The following is an 18196-nucleotide window of genomic DNA, read 5'->3' on the forward strand; positions in this document are numbered from 1 at the left end:
GAGAGCTAGCTATGAGTATGAGGCGCCATTGAGAACATGTATAATTGTTGTTTGTGTTGGGTGTTCAGCAAGCAATACTTACATAGTATATTGCTCAGGTCTCGGCAAGCGTTCGGCGAAAACCTGATTGCGTTCGGCTCGTTGGGGGCCGCAAAGCTTTGGGCGGCAAGCTGCACATATACAATTGCATTCACATACGTACATATATGTGTGTGTGTGTGTGTGTGTGTGTTGGGGAAGGCATGGTGTGGAACGAAAAAAAGGGCTGTCCAGCCGATCGGCGCGCGTGCGTGTGTGTGAGTGAGTGAGTGCAAGTATATTTTGTTTGGTATTTTTCTGCTGGTATGCGTGGAGTTAACCGTTATACGGCAAGTCCGCGACAACAGCCAAAGCAGAGGCAGAGGCAGCGACTGCGACTGCGACGCATAACAGCGACAACCGCAACAACAGCGACAGCAACAGCAACAGCGACAGTATTCAGAGTCAGAGTCAGTGTCAGTGCCGTCAGTCGTTGGACGCGTATCGTTAGCAGTGGTCGACGAATTGCCGATTTGAAATAATTTCGATATACGCATATATATATGTAGCTGTCGTTTTCTGTTCGCGCATTAAAAGTACATGAGAAGATCTATTTGTTAACTAGCTGCTACTATATACACATACATAGTTTTGTCAAGACTTTGTATATTTATATACATATATTTAAAAAGCACACAAACGCGCGCCTCGCCGTCATACTTATTATACTTGAAGTAGTATATGAATAGATCTATCATATTCTATTTTTTTTCTGTCTTGTTTTTTGTGACACAATCGCGGGTGTGACAAGGAAAGAAAAGAAGTGTGTTTAAAAATAGTTGACAACTGAGAAAGTAAGAAAAGTAACATTTATCGAGAAGCACAAGAAAAGTTATCGAAATGGTCGAGACGGTCGTTAATATTGAGCGCACAACAACAACAACAACGGGGCCACCTGGCGGCGTGAATCCCTCTGGAGGCGATAATGGCGGCTTTTGGGGCGCAATTCGCCTCAATTTGGACTATTACAGAACAATACCCGGCATTCTCAAGATTGCCCAATTGGTAAGCACCAGGGCTGCAACATTTCCCCCCCCACGCTTATCACCATTCAATGTGTAAATTGAAATGTTATCTACGGTGTTGTCAATTAATGCACATTCCTCGCCATGCCAATTCTTATTTATCTCTCTCTGTCGCTCTCACACTGCCAGTGTCAGGATCTCATTAGTTGGATAAGATAGGGAGGGAGATACTAGAAGAAGAAAGAGGAAAGCTAAAAGCCACCAACCATGTGAGTGCTGCATGTGGTCAATTTCAATTCCAATTTGAATTTGAATTTGATCACCTTGATGACACACAGCCACAAAAGCTTATGCAATACATTATCAATATATCATTATTGGCCGCCGCGGTTGTTTTAAATTTTTCATATCTAATGAACGGGGAATTTACTAGTTCTATTTGAAAGGCGAGCGAACAGCTGTTGAATTTCACGAAAATCTGATTACTGTATTAGACACATACATATTATTAACCCAGCTGGGCAAAAAGCGTGGGAAGAGGTTTACCAGTTGCCAGTTACAAGTTACAACTTGGCCAAGCCAATGCCAACAACAACAACAACAGCGACAGCAGCAAAAACAACAAAAAAGTGCAAGCAAAAAAGCTGCCGATGTCCGCCCACAGGTGGCCGCCAACACAGCGCGTAGCACAACAGCGACACACAGCGGCCTCTTTTTACATTGACACACACACGCAGACTAGCGATAGAAATGAGTACAACAACAACAACAATGTGGAAAAAGAGTAAAGGAGAGAGAAAGCGAGATCAGCTCAAGATTGTCGCTTGGCACATGCCAAACACACACACACACACGCACGCACACAGGTTGAAGGACAACGCATTGAAAATGCGGTTAGAAAATCAATAGAATGATGGATACAAAAAAGAACAACTAAACAGTTCAATTACTCGAACTCGCATTACAAAAAAAAACAAAAAACGTTGTCTGCCATTAGCATTATTAATGTATTATTGATTAGTGCTAATTGGTCGCTTTACGACATCGTTCGCCACTCTTCTAACACGCTTCTCATGCCAACAAAGTGTTTAGGCAAATTTGCACAGAGACAAAAAGAGAGAGAGAGAGACAAAAAAAGATTTAAATAAGACAAACAGACGACGGATTTTCGGCGTCTTCATCATCGTTAAATGCAATTTCTTTTTGGCGCGTTGTAATCTTATCGTAGCTACAGCTGATAACCGACTTTACTACATCGACTTTAGTATCAGGCACTTGGCATACTTATTAGCAATACTTTTTTTTCGGGTGGGTTGGAAAGGGAATTGCGATAGACTAAAGTTAATGGAAAGCGCTCTCCGTCTCTAAGCCTCAACAGGGCTGATAAGTCCGTTGAAATTGAGGCAACAGCTGGTGGGTAATCGATATATGATAATACAGATTATGGTCGATTGGCTATATTTTATTTTGGTAGTTTTTTGTGGTTGAGTCACCATTTAACACATGGCTCACATTACTCATGCGACCCGTGTCCTTTACATTACTCATACGATCCGTGGGCCATGTGGTACTTTTTTTTTGTAGTTTTGTGTGGTTGTCGTTGATCTTATCGACCATTCAACAATTAAACTGGGCCGGCTGGCTGGCTGGTTGACAAACGTAACGTCGATAGAGCTCTAGAAAATGCCAAACAACGATAAGATTGCCCAAGCACAGCAAAGAACAAAAGTTGATTCCACTTACAGTTCCCTGATATTCCAACAAAACAAAGTTGGTTCCAGTTTAAGTTCCTTTCATATTCATAAGGGCGACTATTGAATTGAGTTGAATCAAAAGTTCCACAATTTGTGTTGTTGTTAACTTGGACAAAACAGATTTTTCGGGGGACACCAAAGAACTTGTCGTACTATTTATTTTGGTCGTGCCATGGCCGTCTGTAAGAATATCTACGAATACGAGAATTCGTCGTCGCATATTTATCCAATCTATATGTATGCAAATTTTGTATGCGAGCAGAACCGAAATTATACGAACGAACGATCATGATCATGATCACGATCACGATTTATTCGGCTTTCTTCATCATAATAGGCACATTACGTAAGATATTATGTGTACTATATATCCACATATATATAGAATGTCTATACATATGTCTGCTGCAAGTATTTTGGAAGCAGTGTGTGCCACTGGGACCAAGGTCTCTATACTATATAGTATAGTGGATATTATTGCCCGCCCGCCCATTCATTCTACAATGATCGCAAGTGGTTTATAAGTTGGCCCAAAGCGGAAATTGTGACATACATATGTACATACACAGAGAAATATTTTAAGAATTTTTCAACCAGTTATGGCATTATGGTAATACGCCCGAATAATACAATGAATTGCGATTCAAACAACTTGAGTGATCTAAACTGAGAGTGATCGTCAACAAGATCTCATTTCAAAGCCATGTGTCAGTTAGAGTCTCTGACTAATTACGGGCTACAAAAGTGAGCTCATCTTAACGTAATAATAACGATTGTTTACACCTAATTTGCTTGTCAACAAATCGTTTTGCTTATGTTTTTCTTTTTTTATGTTATGTTTTTGTGTTTACTTTCTCAACTGCTCAGCTGTTTGTGTGCATTGTCATCGGTGTCATCGTTCTGCGCAAGTGTGACTGTCTCATTGTGTTATCGTTATCGGCACGCCGCCATTGAACTTTTGAAGCTGCCGCCCCTATGCTTGTTGCTTTGTGGGGGTGTGGCCGTATCTTTGCCTTTAATCGATGCATGTTTTTTTCTGCTGTTAGAAGTGCTGAGCTGCGTCTCTGTCTCCAACTCCGTTTCGCTCCATCGATCATGCGAATACATACACACACACTCATGCATACACGTGGATGTATGTATGCAGGTCAACATAGCGGTTACATGCTTCAGAAGGCAAATTACCCGTTTTGATTAAACAAGAGCAACAACGACAATCTTGATCCCGTCGCATGGTTATTATCAAAATCATTTCTACGCTATTCAAGCGTTCAATTCTTGTACACACCTACATATACATGTTCGTATGTGTGTGTGTGTCTGTGTGTGCTTATACATACACATGTCTAATATTTCTCTATAATATATTCAAAATTTTCGAACGCGAGTTGAATTTATTTTTGAAACGTGATGACGCAAATTTGTGATGGCTTTTTGTTTTTAATACCCTTGGCGAGCAAGATTATTTGTATAATTTTATTTTGTTACCAAATGGCAACGACACTTCCGACCTCATTCATAAACTGTCATATCTGTTTCTTACCTAGTCTCAATTTACAGTTGTGGTTACACTTACTTTTGTTGACACAAAACAAAAAACAAGAAAAAAGTCTGTGGTCAAGTGCAAAAACTACAAACTGCATTGGCAATCAAGTTCAATCAACCTCGGCCAACAGAGGGCGCTCTCAAGCTTCGCGCATGTAAACAAGAGTTCGCATATGTGCACACACACACACTTCCATATTGGATGCACAAACGAAAGACAAACAATAACATAAACAAGAACCAGTTGAGTTGTTGCTACTATGTTATTTTGCTGTGGCGATGCCAACAGGTCGTCGCGTCGCTGCTTTTTTTTGGCGTCTACAACTTTCAGCTTTCACTTTTTGTCTCTGCTTACTGTGCCTTTTGTTTTAGGTAAATGCCAAACAGGCAGCAGCAACAACATAAATGCGCACACCTGAACAAGTCTGTCTAATTAATTCACAATTATTTTTGAGTTTGCCACTGAAATGGGCAACAGTCATCGAAATCGGTGTCGTCGATACAAAATCGACGCCCACCACACGTCCTGGGTGTCAATTTGTTTGACTGTCAAAGTGCAATGACTAGTGACGCATCTCTCTCGCTCTCTCTCTCTCTCTCTTTCTCACACCATACCGCATATGTATATATGTATGTTTGTGTGCACATACCTAAATAAGGCAATTAACTGCGATCCCGATTGGCGCGTTCAATTGCTTTAAGGTGACATCATTTCGTTTTGAAAATGTAACGGCGCCAATTAAGATGAGCAATTGATGAATATTTGCTGTTTGTTTACTTTGCAGGTACTTGGCATCATTTGCATGGCGCTTGCCTCACCGTCCATGTCATCCGCAACAAACTTCTTCCTGACCGTTGTCGTGCTCTCGTTTATCGTCACCATCCTCTTGATCGCCGCCTATTTCTTGGGCATTCGCGAGGCTCTCAATGTTAACGTCAACTGGATATTCTCGGTAAGCATCAATTGAAATAAAGAATCAGAATAATATGCTTAACTTCTTACCCTTCTCTCTCTCTCTTGCAGGAACTGATAGCCACCGCTATAATTACCTTGCTGTACTTTATAGCATTCATTGTGCAGTTGGCTAAATGGGGCGAATCAACTGAGTATGGACACGGCTCTAATACGGCAGCTGGCGTCTTTGGACTGTTCAACTTCTTGGCCTATGCGGGAGGCTTGTACTTCTTATTCTTGGCGCATCGATCGGGAGCCACGCACTAAATCGAAAGCCCAAAAGCTTTTTCGCCGAGTTAATTGCCTGATACGATTCAAATGCAATCCACACACACAAACACACGCACGCACACAATGAAATCAATTTAATAGTCACACGCAAATTGCAACCATCCCCCCGTAGCATTGTTTAAAGTTGTTTTCTATGTATTTTTTTTTGTTTGTTTTAGTATTTTACTGATGATTGTTCAAATCTAACGTTTATATATTGATTTACGTATGCATGTATGTATGTGGAGCACACGCACACGCAAAAAAGCTCACTCAAACTAGAGAAAGAAAGGAAAAAGAAAAACATAAAAAGCTTGCTCAGATCAAAATCAGTTCAGCTCTCTCGGCTTGATTTGTTTTTAATGTTATTTTAATGCTTACTTTTAACTTTATCGCCTGCTAACATTTAAGTTAAAAACAAAACCAAAAAAACAACACACAACACCGCAAACAAATAAGTTCAATAAATTATTCATATTTTGTAACTATATAAAAAAACCAAAAAAGGAAATTTGTTTCACTAGGGAAATTTTAAAAAAGGAAATTTGTTTCACTTTTGAACGGGTGGCAAACTCGACTAAAGCGTGCTCTAGGCGGGTTTCCCACCTAACTCACCTCACACGAGGTGCGCGCAGATTGATGTGGGGAATAAATGGTTAAAATTTCTACTCCCGAAATTCTTCATATTCCGAGCTAAAATTATGCAAAGCAATTATATAAATAAATAATTTTAAAATGTTAAAGCGATTTACATTTGGCCATACAAAAAACACTCTCACTAGAAAGCTCTTTATAGCCCAGTTTCAAACCCAAAGCACACAACACATCGTAAAAATGCAAATTTATTGTCCATAAACTAAATTTTGTTCAATGAAATTAACTAAACGAAATGGCCAGACACAAATCGAGACTGCGGGAGATACATCAATCAATGGGCTGCACATTTGTATGGAAAGTGATTGATTTGTTTCGATTAGTTTCTATTGCTTTTGGGCTATTTCGAATTTTGTCACAAGAGTGAGAGAAAAATGGGGGGAAATTCAGTCAATTCAGGTGGTGGGATCAGCTCGGTAACACGTTAAAGGTAATGTGTGCGTGTGCGTTAGATGTATTTCTTGAACTCGTCGTAGATGGCAAGAACCAAAGCGCCGCCAGTGCCGCGAATAATGTTCGAGAAGGCGCCCTTAAAGAACGCAGCAATTCCCTCCTGCTTGGCAATGAGCATCCAACAGTGAGCTGTATTCTTGTAGATCATCTCGGATTTCTTCAGACCCGACTGCATCATCATACGACGACGCACCGTATCAAAGGGATACGATGCAATACCCGCCACCGTGGTGACCACCTGGGCAATGGCCCAGCTGACATAGAAGGGTGTGCTCTTTGGATTCGGCAGGTGATCGCGACAGGTGTCGTAGAACCCAAAGTATGCGGCCCGATAGATAATGATGCCCTGCACCGAGACGATAAAGCCACGATATAGACCAATGGGGCCATCCGATTTCACCACCTTCTTCAGGCAATCGATCAAGCCCGTGAACTCTCGCTGTCCGCCCTTGCCGACATCGGCGGCCAAGCTGAGGGGACAGAAAGAAGAAGGAGGTTAATAAGGAAATTAGCAAGTTAGTAAGGAGAGGGAGAGAGATTAAGGAAGGTTAATAAGAAGAGGGAGATAGAAGGCAGGTTAGCAATAAGGGATAGAGAAAGTTAGGTCAGTAAAAAGGACAGAGAGTTGTGAGGAGAGAGAAAGACAGAAGACAGGTTTGAAAAAAGAGAGATAAAGAAAAAGTGGAAGGTTAGTGAGAGAGAAAATAGGCAGAAGATTAGTGGGAAGGAAAAGAGTGACAAAATACGGAAGATAAGAAGGAAGGGAGAGAGAAAATACGGAAGATAAGTAAGAAGGGAGAGCGAAATATCACAACTTACCGGGTACGCGCAAAGTCAAGTGGATAGACAAAGCATAAGGATGTGGCGCCAGCGGCGCCTCCAGATGCCAGGTTGCCCATGAAGTGACGCCAGAACTGTTTCTTCTTGTCCACGCCGCCAAGGAAGACCTAAAGTGAGACCCAAAGCGAATAGTAAAAGTAGTATAAGAAAGTTATAGAAAACCCTACGAACTAGGCCGGAGGAGATGCCTGCTAAGTTGACGTGGCTGTTATCGCCACCGAAGAAGTTCTCCTTGCAAAACAATGTCCCGATTTACAAGGTTATACTTATTCCGGTCTAAAAGTACGGTTTGCAGGTGTTTGGGGTCGCAGGGAAAACCCATTTAAATAAGATCCTGCTAGCGAGATCTTAAGAAAAATATGCAAGGGATATCAGGAAGAGAAAGTTCCGAAAGTTGGAAATCCTTTTCCAGGTCAAGATTTATTTGAATAGACTGGGCCCTTACACCCAAAATTGTGCTTGCTCAGTGTCAGAGGAACTGCACCCGGAGGAAATTCGTGAAATTGTTAATATATAATCCGGTTAAGCAGAAGGGAACAGATCCCAACCTAAACACTATAACCCAGAAAGAAGCAAGGAATAACCCCGGACCCTATGACTTACCGACTTGTACACATCCTTGAAGGCAAAGTTCAACGCCTGAGTGGGAAAGTAACGTATCACATTGGCCAAATTTCCGCGCCACAGCGATGCGAATCCCTGCTCCCTCGGTATGCGGACAAAGCAATCGATGATGCCCTTGTAGCGTTTGTCTTCCGAGATTTGCTTGGACACCTCCTGCACTTGGAGTATGAGCTTCACTCGCTCGATGGGCGCTACCGCTGTCTTGGCAATGGCAGCCGAGACACCGCCGGCCAAGAAGTCAATGAGGAAGGACTTCAGGTCACCGCCTCCGCTTCCTCCGCCACCTTCATCGCCCATCTTGTGGTTGTGTGTGTCTTTCTCTTAGTCTTTCCTTCTTTCACAGAGCAAAATACAAAAGATAATAAAAGTGGAATTTAATTTTGTCTCAAAAAAAAATTAAAAGCGAATAAAGAATTTTGTATAATTTTCGGAGCAGATCAAAAACCAGACTGAGATTCCAGCTCAAGCAAAACAGTTTAGTTGGTGACGTTTCAAAGTCGAAGGTTACTTTGATCTCCACAAAATTCGAATCCTTAAACGCATCCAAATCGAAGCAAGCTGAAAGGGGGAATCGAAATCAAACACAGTTTGGTCTACTATTTTTATCAATTTTTATATTTTGTAATCAACCGCAGTTGATTTGGTTGTTTGTTGGTTGCATTTGTTTGCAGTTTTAGAGTGAGAAAGAGAAATGACGATGTTGTTGTCGCTTTCTCTCTCATCATTTTTCGTGGCTGCTTCGCCGCAGAGAAGAAAGTGCTTGGGAGGAGCGATTCGATTTGTTGGCAGAGATTCCTCCCCAATCCAACGCCTGACAAAAATACTATCTATTTATTACAATTAGAATATAACAATTTTGGGTTGTCTATGATAATAATGTTCTCGTCGTCGTCTCGTCTCAGAGCTCCTCTTGAGGCGCCTCTCTTCTTCTTCATCTTCCATGTGTGCCGTTGTTGTTGTGTGGCCGCAAGTGCAATTAAATTATTTTCCAGTTATTATATAATATAATTTCATAATTATATTGGGATTATTATTGATGTTGTTGTTGTTGTTTCGTAATGGTTTTGTTGTTGTTGTAGTATAATATAATTAGCTGGTAGTGGTTTGTTGTTGTTGTTGCTTTGAATAATTTAATAATTTAATTTACAAGAACTTCTTGATCTCATCGTACAACACAAGCACGAAAGCACCGCCAGTGCCTCTGAGAATGTTGGAGAAGGCGCCCTTGAAGAAGGCACCACTGCCTTCCTGCTTGGCAATGGTGGCCCAGCAGTGCAGTGTGTTCTTGTAGATGATTTCGGTCGATTTGCGGCCAGACTGCATCATCATGCGACGACGGACAGTATCGAATGGATACGACACAATACCGGCAACGGTTGTCACAGCCTGAGCGATCGCCCAGCTGATGTAGATGGGTGTGTTCTTGGGGTCGGGCAACATGCCGCGAGCGGTATCGTAGAAGCCAAAGTATGCAGCACGGTAGATGATGATACCCTGCACAGACACACCGAAGCCGCGGTACAAGCCAACGAGGCCGTCGCTCTTGAAGATCTTGGTCAAGCAGTTGCCCAGACCGGTGAATTCGCGAGCACCGCCCTTGCCGGTATCAGCAGCCAAGCTAAACAAATAAGAAGCAGGTATTAGATTTACACATCAAATACAAAATGAATTTCTGCTGACTTACCGAGTACGAGCAAAGTCCAATGGGTAGACGAAGCACAGAGAAGTGGCACCAGCAGCACCGCCGGAGGCCAAGTTACCCATGAAGTAACGCCAGAACTGGGTGTTCTTGTCAACACCACCCAAGAAGACCTAAAGAACGAACAACATTTGAATGTTTAGATGAATATTCCAACTCGGTATCTATTTAAGGCATGCTCACCTGCTTGTACTTGTCCTTGAAGGCAAAGTTCAGAGCCTGAGTTGGGAAATATCTAATAACGTTGGCCAAGTTACCGCGCCAGTATGAAGCAAAACCTTGTTCCTTTGGAATGCGGATAAAGCAATCAACCATACCCTTGTATTGCTGATCGGGGGTGATTTGTTTCGAGATGTGCTGAACCTGCAGGAGCAGTTTCACACGCTCGATGGGAGCGACGGCAGTCTTTGAGACGGCTGCGGAGATGCCTCCGGCAGCGAAGTCCTTGACGAATCCCATAGCATCAAAATCCTTGCCCATTTTGCTGCAAATTTTGCGATTGCGATTGCCATTAAAATCTCAACTCTCATCTTCATCTTCTTGTTGAATCGACACATATTTTTCATTTCTTGAATGTCGTTCGTCTTCTCATTTATTGTCGCATGCAGTGATTGTTAGGTTAGGTGGTTAATGTGATTGATGGTGATGATTATGGTTGATGGATCTTGATTACTTTTTTTTTGTTTTGCACGTTTTTTTTTTCACTTTACAACACACAAAACTTATACGATACAATGGAATAAGTGGTTTTAAACCGAAGCCACACAAAATATTAGCCATGCACAAACAAAATACAAAATGTAAATAAAACAATACCAATCGAAACTCTGCGATAACAGTTTCCAATCGACGAAACCGCCGCCTACACAAGTAAGCGGACAATCTATCGATTGATCGGTTATCGAAATAGTTCGCGATGAGCATTGCAATAAAGGTAAAATAAGTGAGAGTGAGTGAGTAAGCAGATGTGGTTAAGTAAGGTGAAAGTAGTAACTTAAAGTATGTGGGTTAGACTAAGCAAGCATGTTAATCAATACAATTTGTGGTTTTCTCATTATTATTCTAGTTGTCTACACGCTCATATCATAAATAAATATCAGACCGGCATTATTCAGCGACACTCTTCTCATATGCCAATTCTTTTTGGTTTTTTGTCGCTTCTCGAATTTCTTCATGTCTGGCACTATTTATCAGCAACAGCAGCAGCAGCATTTAAAACTCTTATGTTAATTTGTTGTTTTTTTTTTTCTATATACATACATATGTATACACTGACATCAGAGCGCGTCGCGTTGCCAAGCGGCTTTTCAATTGTTTATTAATGTATTGGTGCGCTCATTGTATTCGTGTCTATGTATGTGTGTATGTGGAGCCGCCGCTGGCGGCAAAAACTGGTTGGGTTTTTTCCCTTTGCGCACACATTTTGCTTATGAATCAGTTTTGGTTGCCACGTTTTTATCATGGCGACTTTTACTTGCAATGCAATTTCGCTTAAATGAATGCAGTGCAAACCAGTTACAATAAAATACTATTGCTACACACAATTGAGAGCACAAAGGTCAAAATAGAGCATTTACTTAACGTGTTCCTATTTTGTGTAAATGTGTTTGGTGCGATTTTTGGCAATGAGCACACAAACACACACACTTATACATATCTACACGCCCACATGCATTGCATAATTGCTTGCTTGTATAACAAGGCGATAGATGGCGCTTTTATTGCAAAGCTAAGAGAGAACCTCTGCGTTCACTAGTAGAAAGGGGATGGCAATACGAATACGCTGTAGCTCTTACAGTTGACATTGACCACAACAGTTGAGAGACCGAGAGAGAGCTTTCTTTTCGCACCTTGCTGTTGTTGTTGTGCTGTTATATTTAGAATTCAAGTGTATTGCTAAAAGCGTTTTTTGTTCTTTCGTTTCACTTTTGATTTGTTGTTGCTCACAAAAAAGTAGCGCAAAATTAAATTAGTAGTCAACCATCTGTACCCAGTCTAGGCCGCTTTTCATTGACGAAAACTAAATTTATGTAACAATTTAGCACAGCAGTGACAGAGAGCGCACAATTGAAAGAGAATCCAGCCAAGAGAGCGCATGAAGTGTGGACAGGGGCGGGTGGCAGAGGCAGAGGCAGAGGCATTCGCCCTGTTATCTAATCTGCTCCAGGGGCAGCAGCAGCAGCTGAGACTGAAAGAGCTTTTGCAAAGAGCACGCGCGGCCGTTGTGATGTAACAACTTTGAAGTCACTTCTTAGCACGTGTGAAGTTCTGTTAAGTTTAGAGTTGAATTTGAATTAGGAACTTGCTTTGTTTACTACTTTGCACAGAGGTGCGAAAGTCTTTTATTTCAATTAGATTCATTCTCGATTGCATAACTATTTATTATATGGTGGCTGCATAAGTCACAAGAAAAAAATATTTAACTAATTCATATTGAATTGTAATCACACAAAATAAAAGCTTTTGTTTATGTATTTTTTTTTTTGTTTTAGCTATAGTTGCTTCTCAATGATTTTGCACGTTTATGTAACAATAAAAAAAATATATGGATTTATTATTGCTTCTGCTTTGCTTGATTAATTCCAGATAATAATGAACAAAAAACCACTAAACTATTGTTGCCAGTTTTGTTATTTATGTTGTATGTTTGATTTGATTTAATTTGTATTTATGCACAAAAGCTAAAGTTGCTTTAATATTTTATAATACGTACAATTTGTTTGTGTTTTATATCACAGCACCGAAAAAAAAATTATTTATCCTTATTCCTTGCGAACTCAAAGGTCTGCACCGGACGGCAACTAAATTGCTTGTGAACTATTCGCACAATCCAATCGGCCAACTAGCCTGTGCTGCACTGCGTCGCTGCTGGCAGCGGCAGCGGCAGCGTTAGATTCAAGTTCAGCTGAGCTCTCTCTCTCTCTCTTAAGCGTCGCAGCGGCAGCGCAACAGTTGCAAGAGCCGTCAGAAGGAAAGAGAGAGAGAGAGAGCGTTTCTAACGGTAATGAAAAACAGTTGGCAACAGTGGCCAATGGCCATGTTCGCGTACTCATCAATAATATATATTGCAAAGCCTTTGCACGTGTGTGCGCGCATACGCAAAAGATCAAGAGCGAGCAAGAGAGTGGGCAACAGATCACCACAGACGGCCTTATCAACCATATACATATATATATATATATATGTGTGTTTGAACACTGACAAGCAAAGAATTCATTCAATGCCAATCTCATTGCATAACATGGCAAAAGCGAGGCGATAACAAGAGTTCATTTCAACACAATTCAGACTAGGGAAAAGGAAGTAAGAGTGACGAGGAAAGCATGCTACGAATATGTACATATATGAAGGAAAACATATTTTAGGCCAAATCTTTACATAAATGTATGTACAACCGTATTTCAATTGTTTTTCATTTACCCCTTTCGAGGTTTGCGGCGCCTTCAAAAGCTAACCAAATGATGCGAATGCTTGCCAAAAATGTAAACTTTTACTCAGTTGGCAACGCGACCACAATACCATGAACGTTGACGTCGCGTCGCCCGCATCAATAGCGTACGCTACGTAGCATGTGACTTGGAGGAAAAAATTTGACGCATGAGCTGCGCTGCCTGCGCGCTGCTCTGCTCAGCTTGACGCTGCGCAGCGACCACCAACTCTTTCTTTCTCTCTCGCTCTGTCTGCTATTCTCTGCTAAATGTGTTCGAGGCAATTGCGACGTCACAAGAGAACCTTTTTTTTTGTAGGCGGAAGGTGCCGCGTAATTGAAAGTGCGTACAACGATTAGATAAACGCCGATAGTCTACACACTAATAAAACAATTTTATATAAGACATTTTCAAGGCCTTCTGTCCTTATCTTGTGCCGACAATTACATAAAAACAGATTGTCTACAAATGTGAATGATAGACATTTTAGGCAAATTGCCAACGCTTCGAGAGAGCGAACAAGCCTAAATAATGTCACGGAGTTGCCGGTCAAAAAATAGAAAAAATAAAGAAACTTAATTGCATCTATTTTCAGCGAATCGAGTACAAGTGCGGTGAAATGAGATCAATGGGCTAAGTACGAAAAAAGATGTCATCTTTAAATGTTTACGTAGAGTATAAACAAATGCTTTCAACTGCGACAGCGTCGTTGTTGTTAGGCGGAATATAATTGCAGAGTTGAGTTTATCGAATATGAGAATTGTCGTCTCGTCTAGGGTAGTTATCGAAGACGCTGACGCATACGCAATAGGAACAGTTTGAACAGTTTGTTTACTGTCTGGTTGATGACATTAGCAAAAATATGAGACTGCTTTACAACACTGACAGGACGTTTAGCGTCGTAATCGATGCATGTAATCAGTTAGACAACACATTCAAAATGGCGCTAAAAAAGGCCAAACAAAAGGGCAATGGCTACAATACGAATACAAATACAAATCACATGTGGCAGTGAATTTGCATGACGCGTTTCATTGCCTGCTGACGTCACAGAGAGCAACGGCAGCAAATGCTATCTAGTACTATGCATTTTAAAGCAACCGGTTTTGAGATTTCTTAGCAGGTAAAAGCAGCTCTCCACCAATGTAATGACAATTGACACTCTTAAAAATCAGAGAATAAGGGAGAATGCAAAAAATCCCATATACTCTCTATCACACACACACACTAGCTCGATGGGAAGCTTGCGCGTGTAAATGGCGAGGCGTTAGAGTGAGCGAGAGAGCGCGATAAGCACATGGAATTAAATGTATGTATGCGTGTGTGTACAAGCATACATGTGTGTGTGTGTGCCGCTTTTCTAGCCGCTATAGCAGCAAAATTGTCACACTTTTAACAATAAGTAGAAGAGTAGCAATTGCTAAATAACGAAATAGTACTTGTAACGGATAGGTATATTATCAATTAGATTCATTACAGCGCAGATGGCACAGATGTTCTCTGCATGCGTGTGTGTGTGTCAGTTTGCTTGTGTGGCACCGTTTTTTTCATTTTTTCGCTGCTTGCTTTCGACATTTTCTTGCGAAAATTTTTTTTAGGTTAGAACACATTGCAGGTGGAAGGAAGAGAAAAAGAAGGACGATTTTTACCTGACAACAATTTTTATAGATGCTGCTAGCTGCTGCTCAATATAGGCAGCGTCAATTTAATTGACCACTTTGGGTCATATCGAACAATTTTTGTGGTTATGTAAGCGCACCTTCGATTCAGCGATTTTTGCTAACTTGCGTTCTTTTTGTACAACAAAATGTATACATTTGCATGTTTCTATTGTTTTCTATAATATATGTTTACAATGGTTAATAATTCATGCACAAATTAGTTTTAAACCAACACCGAACACACAAAAAAAAAAAATTTAGCACATTACATAACTAAAATTTAGTGCAAGGTGAACGTGAAGGAAAAAAAATCAATGGCAATTTTAATGGACACTTTACACTGTCCATTGTTTTATCATTGTTGGTGCAGTTCGCAGTCCAAATTAAAAAAAAATACATGATTTGTAGTAAAGAAAAGCACAATACCTTCAGTTATTAAACTTCTTACAAAAGTCACAGAATAAAAACTTCTTTTGCAGAAATAGAATTTCCCACTTGGCGTTGAATTAAGCCGCGTGCTCACTTAACGAACGCAATTCGTGAAGTGTAGGTAAATCGCCAACAGCAGCGTGACCACAAGTTCAATGTTACAATATACTAATTTGCTTTAGCAAAATATACTACTCAATTGCTCGAATGGTAACACTTTATTCGATGAGGTCAATTTCTTTAAATAAGCAACTTCTGTTTAGATCATTTTAGGTTGATTTTAAACATAATAAGCATATTTTTCATCCATTTAAATCTGTTACTGAGTTAAAAGTAATATTTTATTAAAGAATGTCAACATAAAGATTGTCGACAAACTTAAAAAAAAAAATATATCGGAATTTAGTATTTAAGTGTTGCTTTTTGTTGCAATCGATAATGCAAATCTAAATTTTTATGATTACATAAAAACCCATTTTATTATTATTATTTGGTTAAAAAAATCTTTCGTTTTATTACACATTTATGTGTAGACATATTTTTTTTGTTTACCCACAATATAACAAATTTTGGTTTGGCGGGACGGTCACATGTGTGTTGACTTTGTAGTGTTGTAAAATAAACAAAATCAATACAAAGTAGCTCATGCAAACTTGGCATTCGGTATATTTGAGTGACTAACGAGCACTGAAAAGAAAAGTTGGGAAAACGTGCGAGTACGTGAGCGCTTTAAAATAAAAGTACAAAAATAATTAATATTAATAATTATTGCATGTTTGCAGGAGATGTCTGGACGTGAAGGCGGCAAAAAGAAGCCATTGAAGGCGCCCAAGAAGGAGGGCAAGGAGCTGGACGATGATGATATGGCTTTCAAGCAGAAACAAAAGGAGCAACAAAAGGCAATGGAAGCGGCCAAACAGCAGGCGGCCAAAAAGGGGCCGCTTGTCGGCGGTGGCATCAAGAAGTCGGGCAAGAAGTGAAGAGCCCGTTAGACAAACAACACACACACACACACACACACATAATAATACCAACAACAACAACAGCAGCAGTGGCAGCAACAAATGAAAAATTGCCAGTTTAGCTGTTTGGCGACTCTTTTTATACTTGCAATTGAAAACACAACACACAAAATAGTCGATTAAACAATGTAACAAACAAACATATGAAACTCATAACTCGCTTTAATTGTTTTTTTTTTAACAGTGCTTTGGCTAGTTGTTGGGTTACAGTTATTACTAGAGGGTAATTAAAAAAAACAATACATGTATATAGTAAATATAGTTGTGAACAACTAACAGGTAATTCCGCTTAGCCAATTTCAGCAGCAATCTGTTTTTTTTGCTCACTTCTGGCAGCACTGATCTCGCTCACTCTTTCTCCTTGCTGTTGCCGTCTCGCTCAGGCGCGTGGAAAACTTGCCTGTGTGCCCGGAAGCTGCACAGACTTGGATGCCACCGCACAGGCAGCCGCAATGTGCTCGACCAGCTTACGCTCTGGGTAGCGGGCCAAGTGATGAGCCAAGGCACCGATGAAAGCATCCCCAGCTCCTGTAGTGTCCACCACCAGCTCGGGCGGCACTTGAGGAGCTGCCACATATTGCGAATGCAGGCGATCAGCTTCCTTGTGGGCACACACAGCGCCCAGTTTGCCCAGAGTGATGATGACAGTATTGGCGCCCAGATCAATAAGTCGTTCCGTTGCTGAAGTTGCTTCACTACAAGAGAGAAGATGAGGGATCATTAATCGTTTGGGAATTTCAGCTGCTCCATAAACTCTACCTAATGCTGCTAATGTTGGCCACTCCTGTCATCAGGGCCGCCTCCGTTTCGTTGACACACAAGATGCTCGCGAGCTTCAGCAGCTCTGCAGGCGTTTGTGCCAAAGCTGGGGCGGCATTCACTATGGATACGCCTTTGAATTGACGCAGTGCCTCCAGAGTTGCCGGCACTGGCGTCTCCAGTTGACAGACCAGCACCTTGGCCTGTTCAAAGAGTTGTTTAGCATTGCCAACATCGTCGGTGCTGAGCAAATTATTCGCTCCCACTACAATGATAATGTTGTTCTCGCCATCATCGGCCACAGCGATCTGTGCAATGCCAGTGCTTTCACCTGGCACTCGCTCTACGTGCTGCACATTCACTTGCTCGAGGCGCAGCTGCTGCAGGTAATCGGCGCCAAAACTGTCGTCACCCAGCTTTGCCACCAAAGCTGTCTTGGAGCCTAGGCGCGCAGCTGCAACACATTGATTGGCGCCCTTGCCGCCGTAACCCCTTTGAAATTTGTGTCCATGCAGTGTCTCACCTGCAGCGGGAAGGCGTGGCGTATAGCTAGAATATTTTTATATTAAGAATTGTTTAAAGTTGTTTCTTTTGGCAACTCACCAGATGAAGTCAATGATGGCGGAGCCAAAGACAAGCACCTCCAATGCGGCTGTATCGCTGCTCATTGTTGCGTACTATTTGCTGTGTTCAAGTGCAGTTGCGGGCACTTTGCTTATCATTAGGAACAGCAATAATCGCAATAACATCAAAGTCAACAGCGGATGCCATGCCGTCATTTGTGTTTTTGTTATTGTACATCTTTGCGTTGGTCATCTGTGACGTATGTGTTGCACAAATCGATTGTGCTGGTGATCGCTTGTCTATCGACAGGCGCGCGAGTTGGCAGTCTCCACTATGATGTTGTGTAGTCTAACTGGTCCAATAAGAAACAGCAAGCGTTTGAAATGTGTGTACAAAAAAAACTTACGATAACGGGACTTCAACCAATTTCTGCAAGCCAATGCAATTCTACACACAATTTAAATGCACTTTATACAGTAAATTAAGAAATTAATTT

At 41.1% G+C, this 18196-nt stretch overlaps 5 protein-coding genes across 6 annotated transcripts; 2 read left to right on the forward strand and 3 right to left on the reverse strand.

Moving 5' to 3' along the window:
• The first annotated feature begins 488 nt into the window (after window positions 1–488).
• LOC132796463 (CKLF-like MARVEL transmembrane domain-containing protein 4) lies at window positions 489–6040 on the forward strand. Its single transcript, XM_060807639.1, has 3 exons — window positions 489–1083; window positions 5128–5295; window positions 5367–6040. The coding sequence occupies exons 1-3, from the start codon at window positions 919–921 to the stop codon at window positions 5562–5564; spliced, it is 531 nt and encodes a 176-aa protein (XP_060663622.1). The 5' UTR covers window positions 489–918; the 3' UTR covers window positions 5565–6040.
• A 353-nt stretch (window positions 6041–6393) lies between these two features.
• Window positions 6394–8585, reverse strand: LOC132796942 (ADP,ATP carrier protein). Its single transcript, XM_060808307.1, has 3 exons — window positions 8118–8585; window positions 7494–7621; window positions 6394–7144 (listed from the first exon to the last, which is right to left on the reverse strand). Exons 1-3 carry the CDS (start codon window positions 8433–8435, stop codon window positions 6670–6672), a joined length of 921 nt encoding a protein of 306 aa, XP_060664290.1. The 5' UTR covers window positions 8436–8585; the 3' UTR covers window positions 6394–6669.
• A 147-nt stretch (window positions 8586–8732) lies between these two features.
• LOC132796944 (ADP,ATP carrier protein) lies at window positions 8733–15509 on the reverse strand. Of its 2 annotated transcripts, none has more exons than XM_060808308.1 (4): window positions 15353–15509; window positions 10021–10321; window positions 9823–9950; window positions 8733–9756 (listed from the first exon to the last, which is right to left on the reverse strand). In XM_060808308.1, exons 2-4 carry the CDS (start codon window positions 10315–10317, stop codon window positions 9282–9284), a joined length of 900 nt encoding a protein of 299 aa, XP_060664291.1. In that variant the 5' UTR covers window positions 10318–10321; window positions 15353–15509; the 3' UTR covers window positions 8733–9281. The 2 variants fall into 2 exon arrangements, with proteins under 2 accessions (XP_060664291.1, XP_060664292.1); XM_060808309.1 differs by lacking the exon at window positions 15353–15509 and adding an exon at window positions 12551–12698.
• A 415-nt stretch (window positions 15510–15924) lies between these two features.
• On the forward strand, window positions 15925–16538 carry LOC132796945 (translation machinery-associated protein 7 homolog). The gene is made up of 2 exons (XM_060808310.1): window positions 15925–16071; window positions 16138–16538. The coding sequence occupies exon 2, from the start codon at window positions 16141–16143 to the stop codon at window positions 16333–16335; it is 195 nt and encodes a 64-aa protein (XP_060664293.1). The 5' UTR covers window positions 15925–16071; window positions 16138–16140; the 3' UTR covers window positions 16336–16538.
• Window positions 16522–18013, reverse strand: LOC132796941 (ribokinase). Its single transcript, XM_060808306.1, has 3 exons — window positions 17740–18013; window positions 17137–17685; window positions 16522–17072 (listed from the first exon to the last, which is right to left on the reverse strand). Exons 1-3 carry the CDS (start codon window positions 17802–17804, stop codon window positions 16757–16759), a joined length of 930 nt encoding a protein of 309 aa, XP_060664289.1. The 5' UTR covers window positions 17805–18013; the 3' UTR covers window positions 16522–16756.
• Window positions 18014–18196: the final 183 nt, after the last annotated feature.

Source organism: Drosophila nasuta, chromosome X (assembly GCF_023558535.2).
Source record: "Drosophila nasuta strain 15112-1781.00 chromosome X, ASM2355853v1, whole genome shotgun sequence".
In the NCBI taxonomy this organism is placed as follows: domain Eukaryota; kingdom Metazoa; phylum Arthropoda; class Insecta; order Diptera; family Drosophilidae; genus Drosophila; species Drosophila nasuta.